At 40.5% G+C, this 15,694-nt stretch overlaps 1 protein-coding gene across 1 annotated transcript in view; it reads left to right on the plus strand.

Moving 5' to 3' along the window:
- Nucleotides 1-15,694, plus strand: part of dnah3 (dynein axonemal heavy chain 3) — a 191,003-nt gene that overhangs the window by 87,846 nt on the left and 87,463 nt on the right. The window contains exons 24-29 of the mRNA XM_043712084.1: nt 990-1,082; nt 5,990-6,100; nt 7,476-7,590; nt 8,460-8,658; nt 10,366-10,474; nt 13,342-13,455. Of these exons, the coding sequence (XP_043568019.1) occupies nt 990-1,082; nt 5,990-6,100; nt 7,476-7,590; nt 8,460-8,658; nt 10,366-10,474; nt 13,342-13,455 (741 nt within the window). The remainder of the gene's footprint in view (nt 1-989; nt 1,083-5,989; nt 6,101-7,475; nt 7,591-8,459; nt 8,659-10,365; nt 10,475-13,341; nt 13,456-15,694) is intronic.

Below are 15,694 nucleotides of genomic sequence, written 5' to 3' on the forward strand. Positions count from 1 at the left end.
GCATGCTAATGTTGTGTGGAGTATCACCAGCCTCGGAGTCAGAGCCGGGGTTCAACGACAGGAGTTAATTGTACAAGTAAATTCCAGAGCTCCGGGGAGAAAAAGACACCAACAGCACAGTGGACAGCTACGAGTCTTCTCTCAACCCGGGGCACACGTCAAGATACTTTTATACATTTTGTGATATAATAGGACAGTGATGAGGTTGTTGTCTCTGTAACATGACTTGTTTATTGTGAACATTGCAGAATAGTTAATAGTTTCGGTGCAGTCATTGTCAGTTCCAGCGCAACCTTTGTTAATTTCAGTGCGGTCGTTGTCGGTTTCGATTTCTGTGTGGAAGTCCATTGCTGTAGTAATGGGCGCTAATTGTTCTTCCTGAGAAGGAAGATTACTGCAGCCCTGGCTATTAGCACTCTGTATTGAGTCAGTATCAGACTGTCAGCATTTGATTACTTACAGTGTGGAAACAGGCCCTTCGGCCCAACAAGTCCACACAAACCCTCCGAAGAGCAACCCACTCATACCCATTTGCCCCTTCACCTAACACTACAGGCAATTTAGCATGGCTGATTCACCTAACCTGCACATTTTTGGACTGTAGGAGGAAACTGGAGCACCTGGAGGAAACCCACGCAGACACTGGGAGAATGTGCAAACTCCACACAGACAGTTGCCTGAGGCGGGAATTGAACCCGGGTCTCTGGCGCTGTGAGGCAGCAGTGCTAACCACAAAGTGCCTTAAACTAATCAACTAGGTTGTGAGTGTATTGTGCTCGTAGTCCCCAGGCAGTGTCTGTGTTTGCTCTGCTGTCTCTCTCCATATTGTGGTCCGGCGCCATCTTGTGTGTCCGTGTGCCTAGTGTCACCCTGCCCGTGCCATCTCCCACTTCACCAACATCCATTGCTTTTAGAAAATAAGCCCACACTGAATTGTCCCAAATCAGATTTTAAAAAGTGATTTATTTTCTGTGGTTTCTCTATTATAGGGTATGGTGGAGAAATGGCTTTTGCAAGTTGAAGAGCTGATGCTTAGCAGCATTAAGCATGTCATCAAAGAAGGAATTTCCAACTATGTTCAGGTAATAGGACCTAACTATCAACTGCAGTTTGTTTACACTTTTGAAAAATTTTAAGACTAAAGTACACAATCATGCACAGTTTTGATTTTAATAGCGTAATGTGGGAACTGCCTTGGCTTTAATTGTTGGTTTTTTGTTATTACTATGGAATTTGTACCACTTGTTTATTCAGGTTAATGTTGTTTTTAATTATTGATACTCTAATACAGCATATCGACCTGCGACTTTTAATTGGGTTGCAGTTGTATAGGAAAGATGATGATTTCTCTCCAAAGGAGTAAATTGTTATGATCTGAAGCAAACAACCTGAAAGGGAGCTGGGTACCATTTCCAAGGTACCCATAGAAAAGAGATTGGGTACATGCTTGAGAGAATTGCCCATTTAAAGGGAATACCCAGGGAAAAAAATCGGACATTGCTTCCCCAACTATTTTTCTCACTTTGACCCATTCTGCTTCTAATTTGTTACTTTTTAGAGGGGTGGAGGGGGGCCACGTGAGTTGGGCATTACAATGTCTGAAGGCACAGACATTGCTAAACTGGTGGCCGGAAACTGAGAGAGAACTCTTCTGCCCCAAGCTCACTGGCCCCCCCACCCCGCTTGCCAACTGTTCCGATTTCTACCCGTCTGTCAGTTTGCACTCACCTTTCCACCTTGCTGCTTCTCTGTCCCAAACCTTTGGAGTCTCACAGAAACCAGCCAGATTCTTGACACAGAGCTCAGAGGATGCTGAGGAGCCAGGGCTAATGTGTACCTTAACTCCCTCTTTCCCTTTGGTTCTGATACTGTTAGTATCCTCCTTGAACAAAAATCAGCCAGTTCCAGCTTTGCAATTTTTATTGAAGTCCAATCCATGGAGAAAGTTAAAAATCACACAGCACCAGGTTATGGTCCAACAGGTTTATTTGGAAGCACTAGCTTTCTGAGCACTGCTCCTTCATCAGGTGGTTGCGGAGTACAAGATTGTAAGACACAGAATTTATCACAAAAGTTTACAGTGTGATGCAACTGAAATGATGTATTGAAAAAGACCTGGATTGTTTGTTTACTCTCTCATCTTTTAGAATGACCATGTTGGTTTCAGTTCTTTCATATGTAAATACCAGAACTTTTTTTCAAAGTTGCATTCTCAAGTGAACTTTAACAATAGGTGCCATGTCATCTCAGATACTGCATTGAAGGTGTGAGGTGCCCTGTGTGAGGCTGTCTGTGCCCAAATGTTCAGACTGATTCTAGTCTAAAAAAGGGATTTACAGAATCTTACATGGATTCATGCAGTTTTTGAGCAAAACAAGATATAATTCTACAAGTACAAATTCACCCCACAAACTTATTTGTGTGTGTGTGTGCATACGGGTGTGGGGGTATGAGTGTCTGTGATAGAGTGCGTATATGTGTGCATTTTGGGTGGCACGGTGGCACAGTGGTTAGCACTGCTGCCTCACAGCCCCCGAGATCTGGGTTAAATTCCTGCGTCAGGCAACTGTCTATGTGGAGTTTGCACATTCTCCCCGTGTCTGCGTGGGTTTCCTCCGGGTGCTCCGGTTTCCTCCCACAGTCCAAACAAAAATGTGCAGGTTAGGTGAATTGGCCATGCTAAATTGCCTGTAGTAAAAACAATGACTGCAGATGCTGGAAACCAGATTCTAGATTAGTGGTGCTGGAAAAGCACAGCAGTTCAGGCAGCATCCGATGCTGCCTGAACTGCTGTGCTTTTCCAGCACCACTAATCCAGTAATTGCCTGTAGTGTTAGGTGAAGGGGTAAATGTAGGGGAATGTGTATGGGTGGGTTGCTGTTCAGAGGGTCAGTATGGACTTGTTGGGCCGAAGGGCCTGTTTCCATACTGTAAGTAATCTAATCTAAACTTTTGCGATAAATTCTGTGTCTTACGATCTTGTACTCCACAACCACCTAATGAAGGAGCAATGCTCCGAAAGCTAGTGCTTCCAAATAAACCTGTTGGTGTTGTGTGATTTTTAACTTTGTACACCCCAATCCAACATCGGAACGTCGAAATTAATCCATGGAGAGATTTCCACATTTCCACTTTGTTTAGCGAGTACTTTCTGACCCACTTTTCAGTGGACTTAATTTTACTTTAAAAGCTTGACCCATTGTCCTGTATTCCTGAGAAACTGTTTTTCTCTACTTTTACACTGCTTTAACCATTTTAAATGCCTCAATTAGATCATCTACTAGCTTTCCACATCAAGGGAAGATGAGTATATCAAAGCTGATTATGATCAAACAATTTGAATATTTTCACTCTTTTGTCCTTTTGCTTTATGAAAACCCATGCTGGTAACGTCCGTTTGACTTCATTGTCTTTCACATTAGGTTTGTTGCAATCAGATTTTGTTACATATAACCCACCCATCATAAGTGCTCCTTCACTGATCACTTCGTGTTGGGCCAAGTGTTCAGTGACTCTACTCTAACAATAGCTTCTAGTAACTTGGACCAGGAGGCCTGGAATTTCTTGATTCATCTCTTACCATTTCTAAATGATCTAGAGACATGACAATTTCTAAGCCACAGGGACAATGTCTGAATCATGAAATCTTGGGAAGATCAGGACGAGAGATCATTAGGAGATGTCATGCTGTTCTCATTGGTCTCATAATCCAGAGACCAATGTACTAGGGATATGTGTTCATGGGTTTATATACACCATGATGATGAAATTTAAATTTACTTGCTACAGTCTGGAATTAAGGGCTAGTATAATGGCAATCATCAAACCATTGTTGATTGCTGTAAAACCTTGCCTGACTCACTGAAAATCTGCCGTCTTTACTTCTTCTGGCTGCTTCTTAACTGCCCCTGCAATGCTTCACAAGCAACTCAATTCAAGGCAATTAGGGGTAGGCCACAACTGATAGCCTGGCCAGTGACACCCACATTCTAAGAAAGAACAAATGCTTTCTTCACCAATTTCCTCAAATAATTAGAATGGAAACCCTCAGGTCTCTGGAGCTTTGATTACTTTTACTTTCACTAAATTCATAGACTCCCTACAGGGTGGAAGCAGGCCATTTGGTCTATTGAATCGCCACCGACCCTCCGAAGAGCAACCCACCCAGATCCACCCCATCCCTGCATAGCCAATGGTTATTCTTTTAGATTACTTACAGTGTGGAAACAGGCCCTTCAGCCCAACAAATTGACACTGACCTTTCGAAGAGCAACCCACCCAGACCCATTCCATTACATTTACCCCTGACTAATGCACCTAACATTACAGGCAACTTAGCATGGCCAATTCACCTAACCTGCACATCTTTTGACTGTGGGCGGAAACCGGAGCACCCAGAGGAAACCCACGCAGACACGGGCAGAATGTGCAAACTCCACATCAGTTGCCCAAGGCGGGAATTGAACCCAGGTCCCTGGCGCCGCCCATCCCTGGACACCACGGGCAATTTAGCATGGCCAATTCACCTAACCTGCACATCTTTGAACTGTGTGATGAACCAGTGGAAACTCCACACAGACAATTGTCTGAGGGTGGATTTGAACCCAGGTCCCTGGTGCTGTGAGGCAGCTGTGCTAACCACTGAGCCACAGTGCTGCCTCATTTTCTCCATTACCATTATTTTATTTACAGTAAATTGAGTCATTTTCTCCTTTCATTATATCAAGTGGCAGGCTGCGGGGGAAACAGTGTTGGGAGCATGGTTCTCAGCAGGTCCTTTCAATCTCAATGCCAAGTTCTTCACTTGGGCACTGAGTGCCTTTGAACAAGAAGCTTGGAGCCTGCAAGTGACCCTCTGCAGGTGTTGTATATCATGCTCCCTGTATGATGTGCCCACATTTGCTGCTCGGGTAATACCAGTGGCATGGGGTGAGGCCCTTAGGTGGGCATTTAATTGTCCGCTTAAACAGCAGCAAAGAGGGTGGAACCCTTTTTGAAGAAACTCAGATTGTGAAGAGTTAAGAGCAATAGGGAACCTTGCAATGGGAAATCCATTGAGTTATGCTCAGAGGATTGAAAGCAGTGACTTTGTTTTAAAGGGGATTCTAGAAATCTCACCTTAGTGAAACAGAGAGAAGAGATCCCATTTGTGAGAGGAGCATGAGATTATAGTTACCAGATTACCTTTCTGCTGAGAGTCCTGTAGAATGCATACATTTCCAGTAACTTAAGAGAGATCACCTTTTCTGTAGCTTAGTTTTTTAATTGCCTATTAAGTAATGTTTAATCAATGTTGGTTTAAGTTTGTTTTTAAAGTAAGAGTTTTAAAATGTGGAAACTTGCATGATCATTTGAGTTGGTGATGGCAAATCTCTTACCTTTTTTAAAAATATTATCAATGTCAATAAGGATTATGATTACACACCACCAGGTTATAGTCCAACAGTTTAATTGGAAGCACTAGCTTTCAGAGCGCCGCTCTTTCATTGGGTAGTTGTGATGACGGAGCGGTGCTCCGAAAGCTAGTGCTTCCAATTAAACCTGTTGGACTATAACCTGGTGTTGTGTGATTTTTAGCTTTGTACACCCCAGTCCAATACCGGCACCTCCAAATAAGGATTATAACAGTGTTGCTTTATTGTTTGATTATTGACTATTTCAGATTCAATACTGCATAATAACCTTCATCTAAGCTGTATGAAATATATTATTCTATATTCACAAGCAAATGAGTATAAGTGACAGTATCCACAATGACCCACTGCAGACTAGATCATGGAACATTATAATAGCTCCAACTATTTGAACATAGGCTTTGAGTTATGTAGCAAAATATTGGATTAGAGGAAATATTTGTTGTATATCTCCAAGGAAATGAACTTAGTCTAGACATTGGTTTATTGCAAAGTAATCTATGGATCACAAAGTAAATGTCTTGTTTGCAATAGAAAATAATTTTTGTGCCTGTTTTTATTTTGGCAATTTATAGCTTCCTCGTAACAAGTGGGTTCTTCAGTGGCCTGGACAGGTGGTGATATCAGTGTCGACAATCTACTGGACCAGTGAGGTTTCTGAGGCAATAAGAGATGGAACCTTGCCAGTAAGATGAAAATATGCTCTCATTCATATTCCTTATTGATTACTAAGTCACAACTTACAATAGATTGTAAACAATGACGTTTTCGCAAGGTGAGGAAGCAGGGAGGAGACAAAGGTAACTGTTAGCAATTGGGAAATGGAATAAAGATCGCAGCCTTTGGAGAGAGACTGTGATGTTTCTCTTTTTAATTTTGCTCCTTTTTTTCTGACCAGTGATTATATTGTGTATAGCTGTAATGCAACTTTTTTTTCTTCATTTCTCTATTCTGTAACTAAGGATTGTACCTCTGTACCTTTGTACCTAAGATGACATGGGAAGTGGCAATTTATAAACTTGTCATGTATTCATTTGAGTACATGTGACAATAAAGCTAATTCAATTCAATTCATTAGAATTTCTAGATTCCACTGTCCCCTCTGTAATTGTGCACTGGCTGAGTAGATACCTTTTCCTTTTTTAATTTTGTGCTTTTTAAAATTGTGGACTGAAATTAGAAAGAATTGTTGTAAGACCAGTGTTTTAAAGATTGTTACTGTTTTGAAAAGCAAGTGACCTGACACTTAGGATAAGCATCATGTAAGCAGCTGTATGAACAAACAGTAAATTGAAAAAGTTGTAGATTAATTGGAGCTTATGAGTTCTGTGTACAGATGCAGCTGGATGGCATCAAGGAGCTGATTGGTCTATGGACTAGTGGCCAATTATTGATGCCAAAAGCCTTTTGCTTGCCAACAACCATATGATCGGTTTCCAGATAACTGAACAGTAAAGTGTTTTGATCGCCATCAGCTGAGGAGCTGTCTACGTAGTTGACCATTTGAAAGTTGAAAAAAAACAAGTTTTCTTTCCCTTAGCAGCTGTTGTAAACTGTGACTTTTACCTGATAGGTCAGATATCTTTTATAAGTGAACCAGACACTTTGTGTCTCTTGGTAGCCAGTGGAAGCATCTGGAGAAATGTGAGTGGGAATCACCATTGTGATGATCATAAGGATCAACTTAGCAACTCATGAATGCTGACCATTGAACTATCTTCCAGGTTTCCTCCACCTACAAGCTGTTTATTTTATTGGTGCTAGCACAGCCGTTGGGGTTAGAGGAAGTACAGAGAAAGCCGAATAATTCAGATGCTGAAACATTGTAATCAGGCAATATTCAGTTACAATTAAAGCAGCTCATGTATAAGGCAAACAGGTTTAGTAACATCGAAGAAGACTTGGAAGTCCTTTATTTGAATACACTGACCTTTTATGGAAAAATCTAAAGCAGATGGAACAAAACTAACTTTTGATTTTACTTTTAAAGATTGCATTTTTTCTCAATTGCTACGCCACTTGATTGAATCAATAACTCGACATATTCTTGTTATTTTGAAGGAATATCTAAAGAAAAGCAATGAACAAATCAATGAAATTGTGGAGCTAGTGCGTGGAAAGCTATCAAGTGGAGAGCGTATGACTCTCGGTGCCCTCACTGTCATTGATGTGCATGGTAATTGCTATAACTAATTATAGTCTCTAATAATCATGAGGAAATAACAGTAAGTGTTTGTTTCAACAATATTGCATTGTCATTGAATAATAGAATTACACGGAAGGGGCCTTTCTCCCATTGAGCCTGCAACTCCAAAAAAACACTAATTCTACCCTAGTCCCACTTTCCAGCACTAGGCACATTGTTTTGAATTTTATGACACTTCATGTTTTCATCCATGTACTTTTTAGAAGCTATAAGGTTACCTGCCTCAACTGCCTCAACTAGGGGGTGGCATGGTGGCTCAGTGGATAGCAGTGAGCCTCACAGCATCAGGGTCCCAGGTTTGATTCCAGCCTTGGGCGACTTTCTGTGTGGAGTTTGCACATTCTCCCCGTGTCTGTGTGGGTTGCCTCTGGGTACTTCAGTTTCCTCCCACAGTCCAAAGATGTGCAGGTCAGGTGAATTGGCCATGCTAAATTTGTCCTAGTGTTAGGTGCGTTAGTCAGACGGAAATGGGTCTGGGTGGATTGCTCTTCGGAGGGTGGGTGTGAACTGTTGGGTCAAAGGGCCCGTTTCCACACTGTAAGGAATCTAATCTACCCTCTCAGATAGTAGAGGAGCACAATGGGGTGTGAACACGTTTATGGAAATTCTATGGTCATTCTTGATAAAGGGCTCCTGCCCGAAATGTCGATTCTCCTGCTCCTCAGATGCTGCATGACCTGCTGTGCTTTTCCAGCACCACATACTCTTGACATTTATGGAAATGCTTCCCTATGAGGATAGGTTCTTGTACCTTAGAAGAGAAAGAGAAGGAGAAATTGAGAGGAAAACTATGTTTAAATGGTGCCCTACATATCCCATTGTATGTTCTGTTTCTGCAGCACGTGATGTGGTCTCTGAACTAGCAGATGCTAAGGTAGCAAGCCTCAATGATTTTATGTGGATTTCACAGCTGAGGTACTACTGGGAAGAGAGTGATGTTATTGTCCGAATGATCACCACTGTTCTGACTTATGGCTATGAATACCTGGGTAATTCTGCAAGACTTGTCATAACACCTCTCACTGATCGATGCTACAGGTACTAGATAGCTCACATTATTTCTCTGAAACAAATTGAACTTTGGATTTTCAAGGAAGGAATTGTTGAATAGGATTTTTTTTGCATCATAGGGCAGAGAATAAATAAAAGTTGATTTATTGTATCTTCACAAAGACTGCCATTGCATGAAGATTTGCACTATTTCTGGGGGCCAGTTAGCTCAGTTGGCTGATTTGCAATGCAGAGTGACACCACCAGCACAAGTTCAGTTTCACCTTCTTGACCATGCCCCTCACCTGAGGTGTAGTGACCTTCAGGTTAAATCACCACCAGCTGCCTCTCTCTCTCTCTCGAATGAGAAAGCAGTTCTCTGGAACTATGGTGGCTTTACTTACATAAGATATTGGTGTATAGAATGCAAATTGGCTAATCTATCAGTTTGCTTCTGGCCCTCAAACTTTGCTTAAACTTTAATCTGAAATTATTAAAGTTATTAGTTTAACCAATAACTAAAATACTTTGTTGTTAATGTCACAATCACCCTATACTTCCTGTGAAGAAATGAAAGGAACATAGAGAAAGGAGATTGATGAACAGAATCCAAAGATATGCAAGTTAGCTGGATTGGCCATGGGAAATGTGTAGGGTTACAGGAATGGGATAGAGGGGCAGGTTTGGGTGGGGTGCTTTTGATAGGGTTAGTATGAACTCGATGGGCTAAAATGCATGCTCCCACACTGTGGGGATTCTGTGATCTCTGGTTTATAAAAGAATGTCCTGGCAAAACAAAAGGAACTTCTCAGAGAATCTTGTGGGACTGGTGCTATTTAGTTATTAGTCTGAAATGATCCCTTTCAGAGATATTGAACTTTTCCAAAGTTCATGCAGTTTCTTAAAGGTGTGGCTGGGATTAAAATAAATGTTTATTTTTTATGTTGATTAAATTATAAGCCAAAGAGGTCTGAGGATATTCTTTTTAACAGAGTTCCTCCAGGCTGATTTTAATTCAATGTTGGCATTGTTGTGGAATATATGTGTCCTCCAGACAAAGGTATGGTTTTGGGATTTCTCAAATCAGTTCCCATTGAGCACCAAGACCATGATTCAAAGTTGTCAGTATTTGGTAATATTTCAACTTTGGTTGTAAGTTTCCTTTTGAGATTAAGGCAAATTTAAAGGGTGATTGTTTGAACAGTGTTTATTCTGTTTTAATCAGTGCAAAAGTGCACATGTTTTGTTATTATCAATGTTCCTTTTTATACTGTGGTGTCTCTTTGAACAGCAACTGTGGTGTCTCTTTGAACAATTCCTGTACTTTTTCCATCTGAGCCAATAAAAAGTTGCTGGAAGAGAGTTTTCCATCACTGTGGCCAAGCAAAAATGACAGCTGTTGGCCAAGCACATCATCAGAACAGAGGAGCAACCTGCCATTTGCCAATTGGTAGTGTACTCTTCTGGCACGGGAAGTTTGGTCAGAATAACACAGTATAAACAGGACAGATTTACTCTCAATGGAAATTTTTAAATTTGGTAGTATACATTTTTATAGGTGAAGGACCATCTTGTCTTTACCAGTCTTAGTAACCTCTTTGTTCTACACTGCTACAGACTGAAGCATGCCAAATGTAATATCATGCAAAATTACTGTAGACACAGAACGTAGGTAATTGACTGAATCCATAAGATCCATGTATTATCTTTAGGTGCCTGATTATCCATATTGTATTTTTCTTGTGATGTATCTAGGACGTTAATGGGAGCCTTGAAATTAAACCTTGGAGGAGCACCAGAGGGGCCTGCTGGTACTGGCAAAACAGAAACTACAAAGGATTTAGCAAAAGCTGTAGCCAAGCAGGTAACCATTATCACAGAATGTTACGTGGGGACTTGCTGCTCTTTGATTTTGTTTTGAATGGGTTTTCTACTGAAATGAGAACAATTTCCCCTCCTCGTTGCGTTTGTTTATACAAAACCCACACCCACAATCCCATTTTCCATTTCAGTTGGTTTTGCTGTCCTTCCATTTTTCTGTTTCAGATCTTTAATGTTCCAGGCACTTGTTATGACCCACTTAGGAAAGCCCTACTACTCCCAGTTAATGATCCAGTCAAAGTTCACAAAATCCCTGATTTACAATCAATGTTACAGAAAACGCAGAAAACCAAATACCTGTACTTAACAAGAATTATTATTTATTCCAAACAAGTAAATTTCAATCACAAGCAAGTATGTACTGCTATTAGTTAAAACTCTAAACCACCGCCCCCCACCTTTTTAAATCTCCACAATTACATGCAGAAAAATACAGATAATCAAAAAATGGTTTTATGTGTGGAGGGAAACATAACTGGGAATGGAAACCACAGATAAATATCACCAGTCTCCAAGATTCTCTGAAATGCTTCTTTTATTTGTCAGGATTTTCTGTTCATCCCTCTCCTTTCTCTCGGTTCTTTTTATTTCTTCTCAGGAGGTACAGGTGATTGTAACATTAACATCAAAGTATTTTAGTTACTAATTAAGAACAGCTTATAGCAACTAGTGGGAGAACATAACTCACTCACTGCATTATATTTGTTTGTGTAATTTGGCAGTGGATGGCCTCTGCCTCAACCCACCTGCTGGATCTGTTAGTTTTTACACTTCCAACCAACCCCAATCTCATGCATTAAGTGGAGAATTTCATTGTGACAAAGGATTGGCGAACTTCACTTGAAGACCCAGCCCCACACACACTCCCTGGATACTTATGTAGTTGAATTTTAAAGGAATAGTCATCCGAATCACAATTATTGGTGAAAAGTTGTTCGCATTGAGAATCTGCCAAATGAGTGAAACAATTTTCTCTAATCTAAATTGATTGTATGAGGATGGTTACTTTTAGTGTGGCAAGCAGACGTGGGCAGAGATGTGGGATATGATAGAAAATGCAATCCAGGTGGGTACCACTAGCAAAGCAAATTACAAAAGGATTTATATGTGGTTATGGCATAGCTTATAGACCAAATAGGCCTGTATCTTTAAGACAGTTACACAACACAATGATATGTTCTAATATAAAGTTACCTAGGAGAAAGTGAGGACTGCAGATGCTGGAGATCAGAGCATAAAAATGTGTTGCTGGAAAAGCGCAGCAGGTCAGGCAGCATCCAAGGAGAAGAATGGCTTATGCCCGAAACGTTGATTCTCCTTCTCCTATAAAGTTACCTAGCCTCCTTCATCATGGAGTCAGTGTAATATGTTCAGTCAGTTAATTGTATGTAATGTACAGGAACATCAGTAACGACAGAACCTAAACTCTGCAGATCTGTGACTATCATAGCCGTGTAAATAGTTAGAGTTGGAAATAAACTTCAGAACCCAAGATTGTGGTAAATGTTCTGTGGAACAATACACAAAATCATAAGGGCAAGGGTATTTTATTTTGTAAAATATAACTTTAATGATCTGTGTTTTGAATGAAAGCATAAGATAATTTAACTCCAAACATGTAGCCAGTTAGATCATTTTGTGGCAACTCATTTCAAAATCAACAGAGAAAATAAAAACATTTTTAGATTTTTTTTATTTGACCATGGGATGTGTGCATTGAGGCTAGGCCAGCACTTACTGCTCATTTCTGGGATAATTGTTCCAGTCAGCAGTGTCTTGATTTTGAAGTTATAGTTGTAGCTTTCAAAACTCTTGTTGGCCACATTGCTCTGTCTCTCTGTAATCTTGCGAGTGCCACTAGGTTTGAAGATATCTACACTCCTTCAAATCTGTTTTTTTCTGCATTCCCAATTCTAATTGTTCCATCGTTGGTGGCCATACTTTCCTTCTGGTCTTCAACTTCCCGAGGGCTCTTAACAGGATTGAGGATGTTTCTTTTAATGGAAGATTCTAGACAAGGGATCATTGTTTAAAAAGAGGCATTGCCCATTCAAAACAGAAAGAAAGGGGGTGAATTTCTTTCTTTCAGAGAGTAATGAGTCTTTGGGAGCCTCTTCCTCAAAAGGTGGTGGACCAGAGACCTTGAATACTTTAAAGGGAGAGATGAATCAACTCTCATGAGGCAAAGAGGTGAAATGTCTTCAAGTCGAGTCAGGAAGGTGGGATAATCAGATCAGCCATGAATTTATTAAATGGTGGAACCAAAAGAGAAAATGCTGGAAAATCTCAGCAGGTCTGGCAGCATCTGGAAGGAGAGAAAACAGCTGATGTTTCGAGTCTCACTGACCCTTTGTTAGAATGAAAACGTCAGCTCTTTTCTCTCCTTCCAGATGCCGCCAGACCTGCTGAGATTTTCCAGCATTTTCTCTTTTGGCTTCAGATTCCAGCATCCGCAGTAATTTGCTTTTGTTAAATGGTGGTGCAGACTAGATGGCAGGATCATTAATCTTATCACCTCATCATTAAATACGAGACAATTTTCTACGATAAAGTTTAACAGTGCAAATATAACATCAGAGAGAAATTGATAGCAAATGAGGCTACTGGCTGAATGGTGTAAATTGTCTAGTAATTTGTGGCAAACTGCAGCTAGTGCAGTATCTCTTCTGTAGCACAAATTACAGGGTTTCTCAATGTAGCCTCAACTGTGTCACTACTACTTACCCAGCAAGTTCTGTATCATTAATTTATTGCAGATATGCCACTTGTAATGGTGGCAGTCACAAAGCTGCCTTATGTTGGATGTTGCTGTTCAGTTTAGAATTTAACTTCACTCACTTTTCTTTGCAGTGCGTGGTCTTCAACTGTTCTGATGGTCTGGACTATAAAGCCATGGGGAAATTTTTCAAGGGTCTTGCTCAAGCTGGGGCTTGGGCTTGCTTTGATGAGTTCAACAGAATAGAGGTAATTAAAGAGATGAAGACAGATAGACTCATAGAGTCATAGAGTATTGCAGACCAGAAGGAGGCCATTCCACCCATTGTGTCTGTATTAGCGTCTAAAAGAGCTACCCAGCTAGTCCTATTCTCCAGCGCTATCTCTGTAACCCTCGAAATTCATCACTTTCAAATATATAACCAGCTCTTTTAAAACCTCAGATGGAATCCCCCTCCATCACTCTCCCAGGCAGAGCATTCCAAATCCTAACAACTCTCTTAGTAAAGAAGTTTCTCCTCATCTCACTCCTATGTCTCTTGCTGACAATCTTGAGACTGACACCACATTACTGACATACCAACTGGTGGGAACAGAATATCCTTTTTTATTCTGTCAAAATTGTTCGTCGTTTTGAACACCTCATTAAGGTCTTCTCTTAATCTTCTCTGCTCCAAAGAAAATAAGCCCAATTTCTCTAATCTTTCCTTGTATCTTAAATCCCTCACTTCTGGTATCATTCTAGTAAATCTCTTTTGCGCTCTCTCTTGAGCTTTAACATTCTTCCTTAAATAAGGTGCCCAGAAATAAATGTTACACTCCAAATGTGGTATGATCAATGATTTGTTGAGGTGTAGCATCACTTCTTTGTTTTTATATGCCATGCCTCTATAAACCAAATGATGCTATAATCCTTCTTAATAACTGTTTAAACTTACCTGGCCACCTTCAGAAAATTATGCATGTGAACTTCAAGGTCTCTCTACTCCTATACTCCCCTCTCAGTTGTACCATTGACCCTACATTATCTATCCACGTTTTCTCTAAAATGAATTACCACACATTTCCCTGCATTGACATTTATCTGCCAGGTGACTGCCCATTTGACCAACTTGTCAATGCCCCTCTGAAGTCACTCAACATCATCCTTACAATTTTGCTATTCTACCTAGCTTAGTATCATCTGCAAACTTAGAGACTTTGGACTTAACACCCATCTCCAAATCTTTTATATATATTAGAAAAAACAACGGTCCGAATAATTAACCTTGGGGAACACCATATTCAACTTGTCTCCTCTCTGAGGAATGCCCAGCTCTACCTACCCTCTATTTCATATCTTTTAATTCATGCTGTCAAGGAACCATCAATCCCAAACATTTTTAATTTGCTAACCAACCTGCCATGCAGCACTGTATCAAATTCTTTCTGAGAGTCCAAATACACTGCCTGTGTCACCTAGTCAAATAATTCAATTGGATTTATTCTTGACAAAGCAATGTTGACTGCCTAGTATTTTTCTCTAGGCATATATTTATTATATATCCTGTATTATGGCCTCCATCAGTTTTCCCACTATTGATGTCAAATGGACAGGTCTGTGGTTTGTAGATGAGGACAATATGCCAAATATGTTGAATTTGATTACTTTTCATGATTATTTGGAACTAGATGGTGAACTTCTCAATGAGTTAGAATATGCATGAGAAGAAGATTAAGCATTCTTTCAGAACAGCACAGAGAGTGGATGGCACAGTCATATGTTATTGGATTAGTAATCAGAGACCCAGACTAGTTGCATTACCAATTACATACAGGATTATGGAGATGGGTAAAAGGTATTGAAGTATTTGATCACTCATGATTGTACTGAATGGCAGGACAGGCTTGATGGGCTGAATGGCCTACTCCTAATGCTTTGGGAACATGAGTTCTGATCCCACCACTACAGCATGAGGGAATTTAAATTCAATGAATAATGGATGGAAATTTCAGTAATTTTGACTATGATTGCTGGTTGACATATTGATTGTCAGAAAACCCCATCTGGTTCACTCATGCCCGTAGGGAAGGAAAATGTCATCCTTGCCTGGTCTGGCCTACATGTGACTCCAGACCCATGTGGTTCACTCATTGCTGCCTCCTATGGTGGCTCTAGCAAACCATTAAGAGAGCATTTGGGGATAAATAACAAGCATTGACCTTGCTAACAACACACACATCCTGTGAAAGAGAGAAAAGTCTAGGCTCAATTCCTGCAGCGGACTTTGATGCTAAACTGTCCTGCGTTATTGATTAGGAGCTGGTGCATTGTTCAGGGAGTGACAACCACTCTCCAGAATATTGACCCAATGGATCATATTAATGGGTATTGTCCATCATGGCAGTGAGGGTAAAATAAAGAGCAGCAATTGAGCCAGTCCTTGCTGAACAGTTTCACTCATCTTCCAGTGGAGATCACAAGAGGGCAATCTGGAGCGGATACTCT

This window comes from Chiloscyllium plagiosum, chromosome 21 (genome assembly GCF_004010195.1).
Source record: "Chiloscyllium plagiosum isolate BGI_BamShark_2017 chromosome 21, ASM401019v2, whole genome shotgun sequence".
NCBI classification, from domain to species: domain Eukaryota; kingdom Metazoa; phylum Chordata; class Chondrichthyes; order Orectolobiformes; family Hemiscylliidae; genus Chiloscyllium; species Chiloscyllium plagiosum.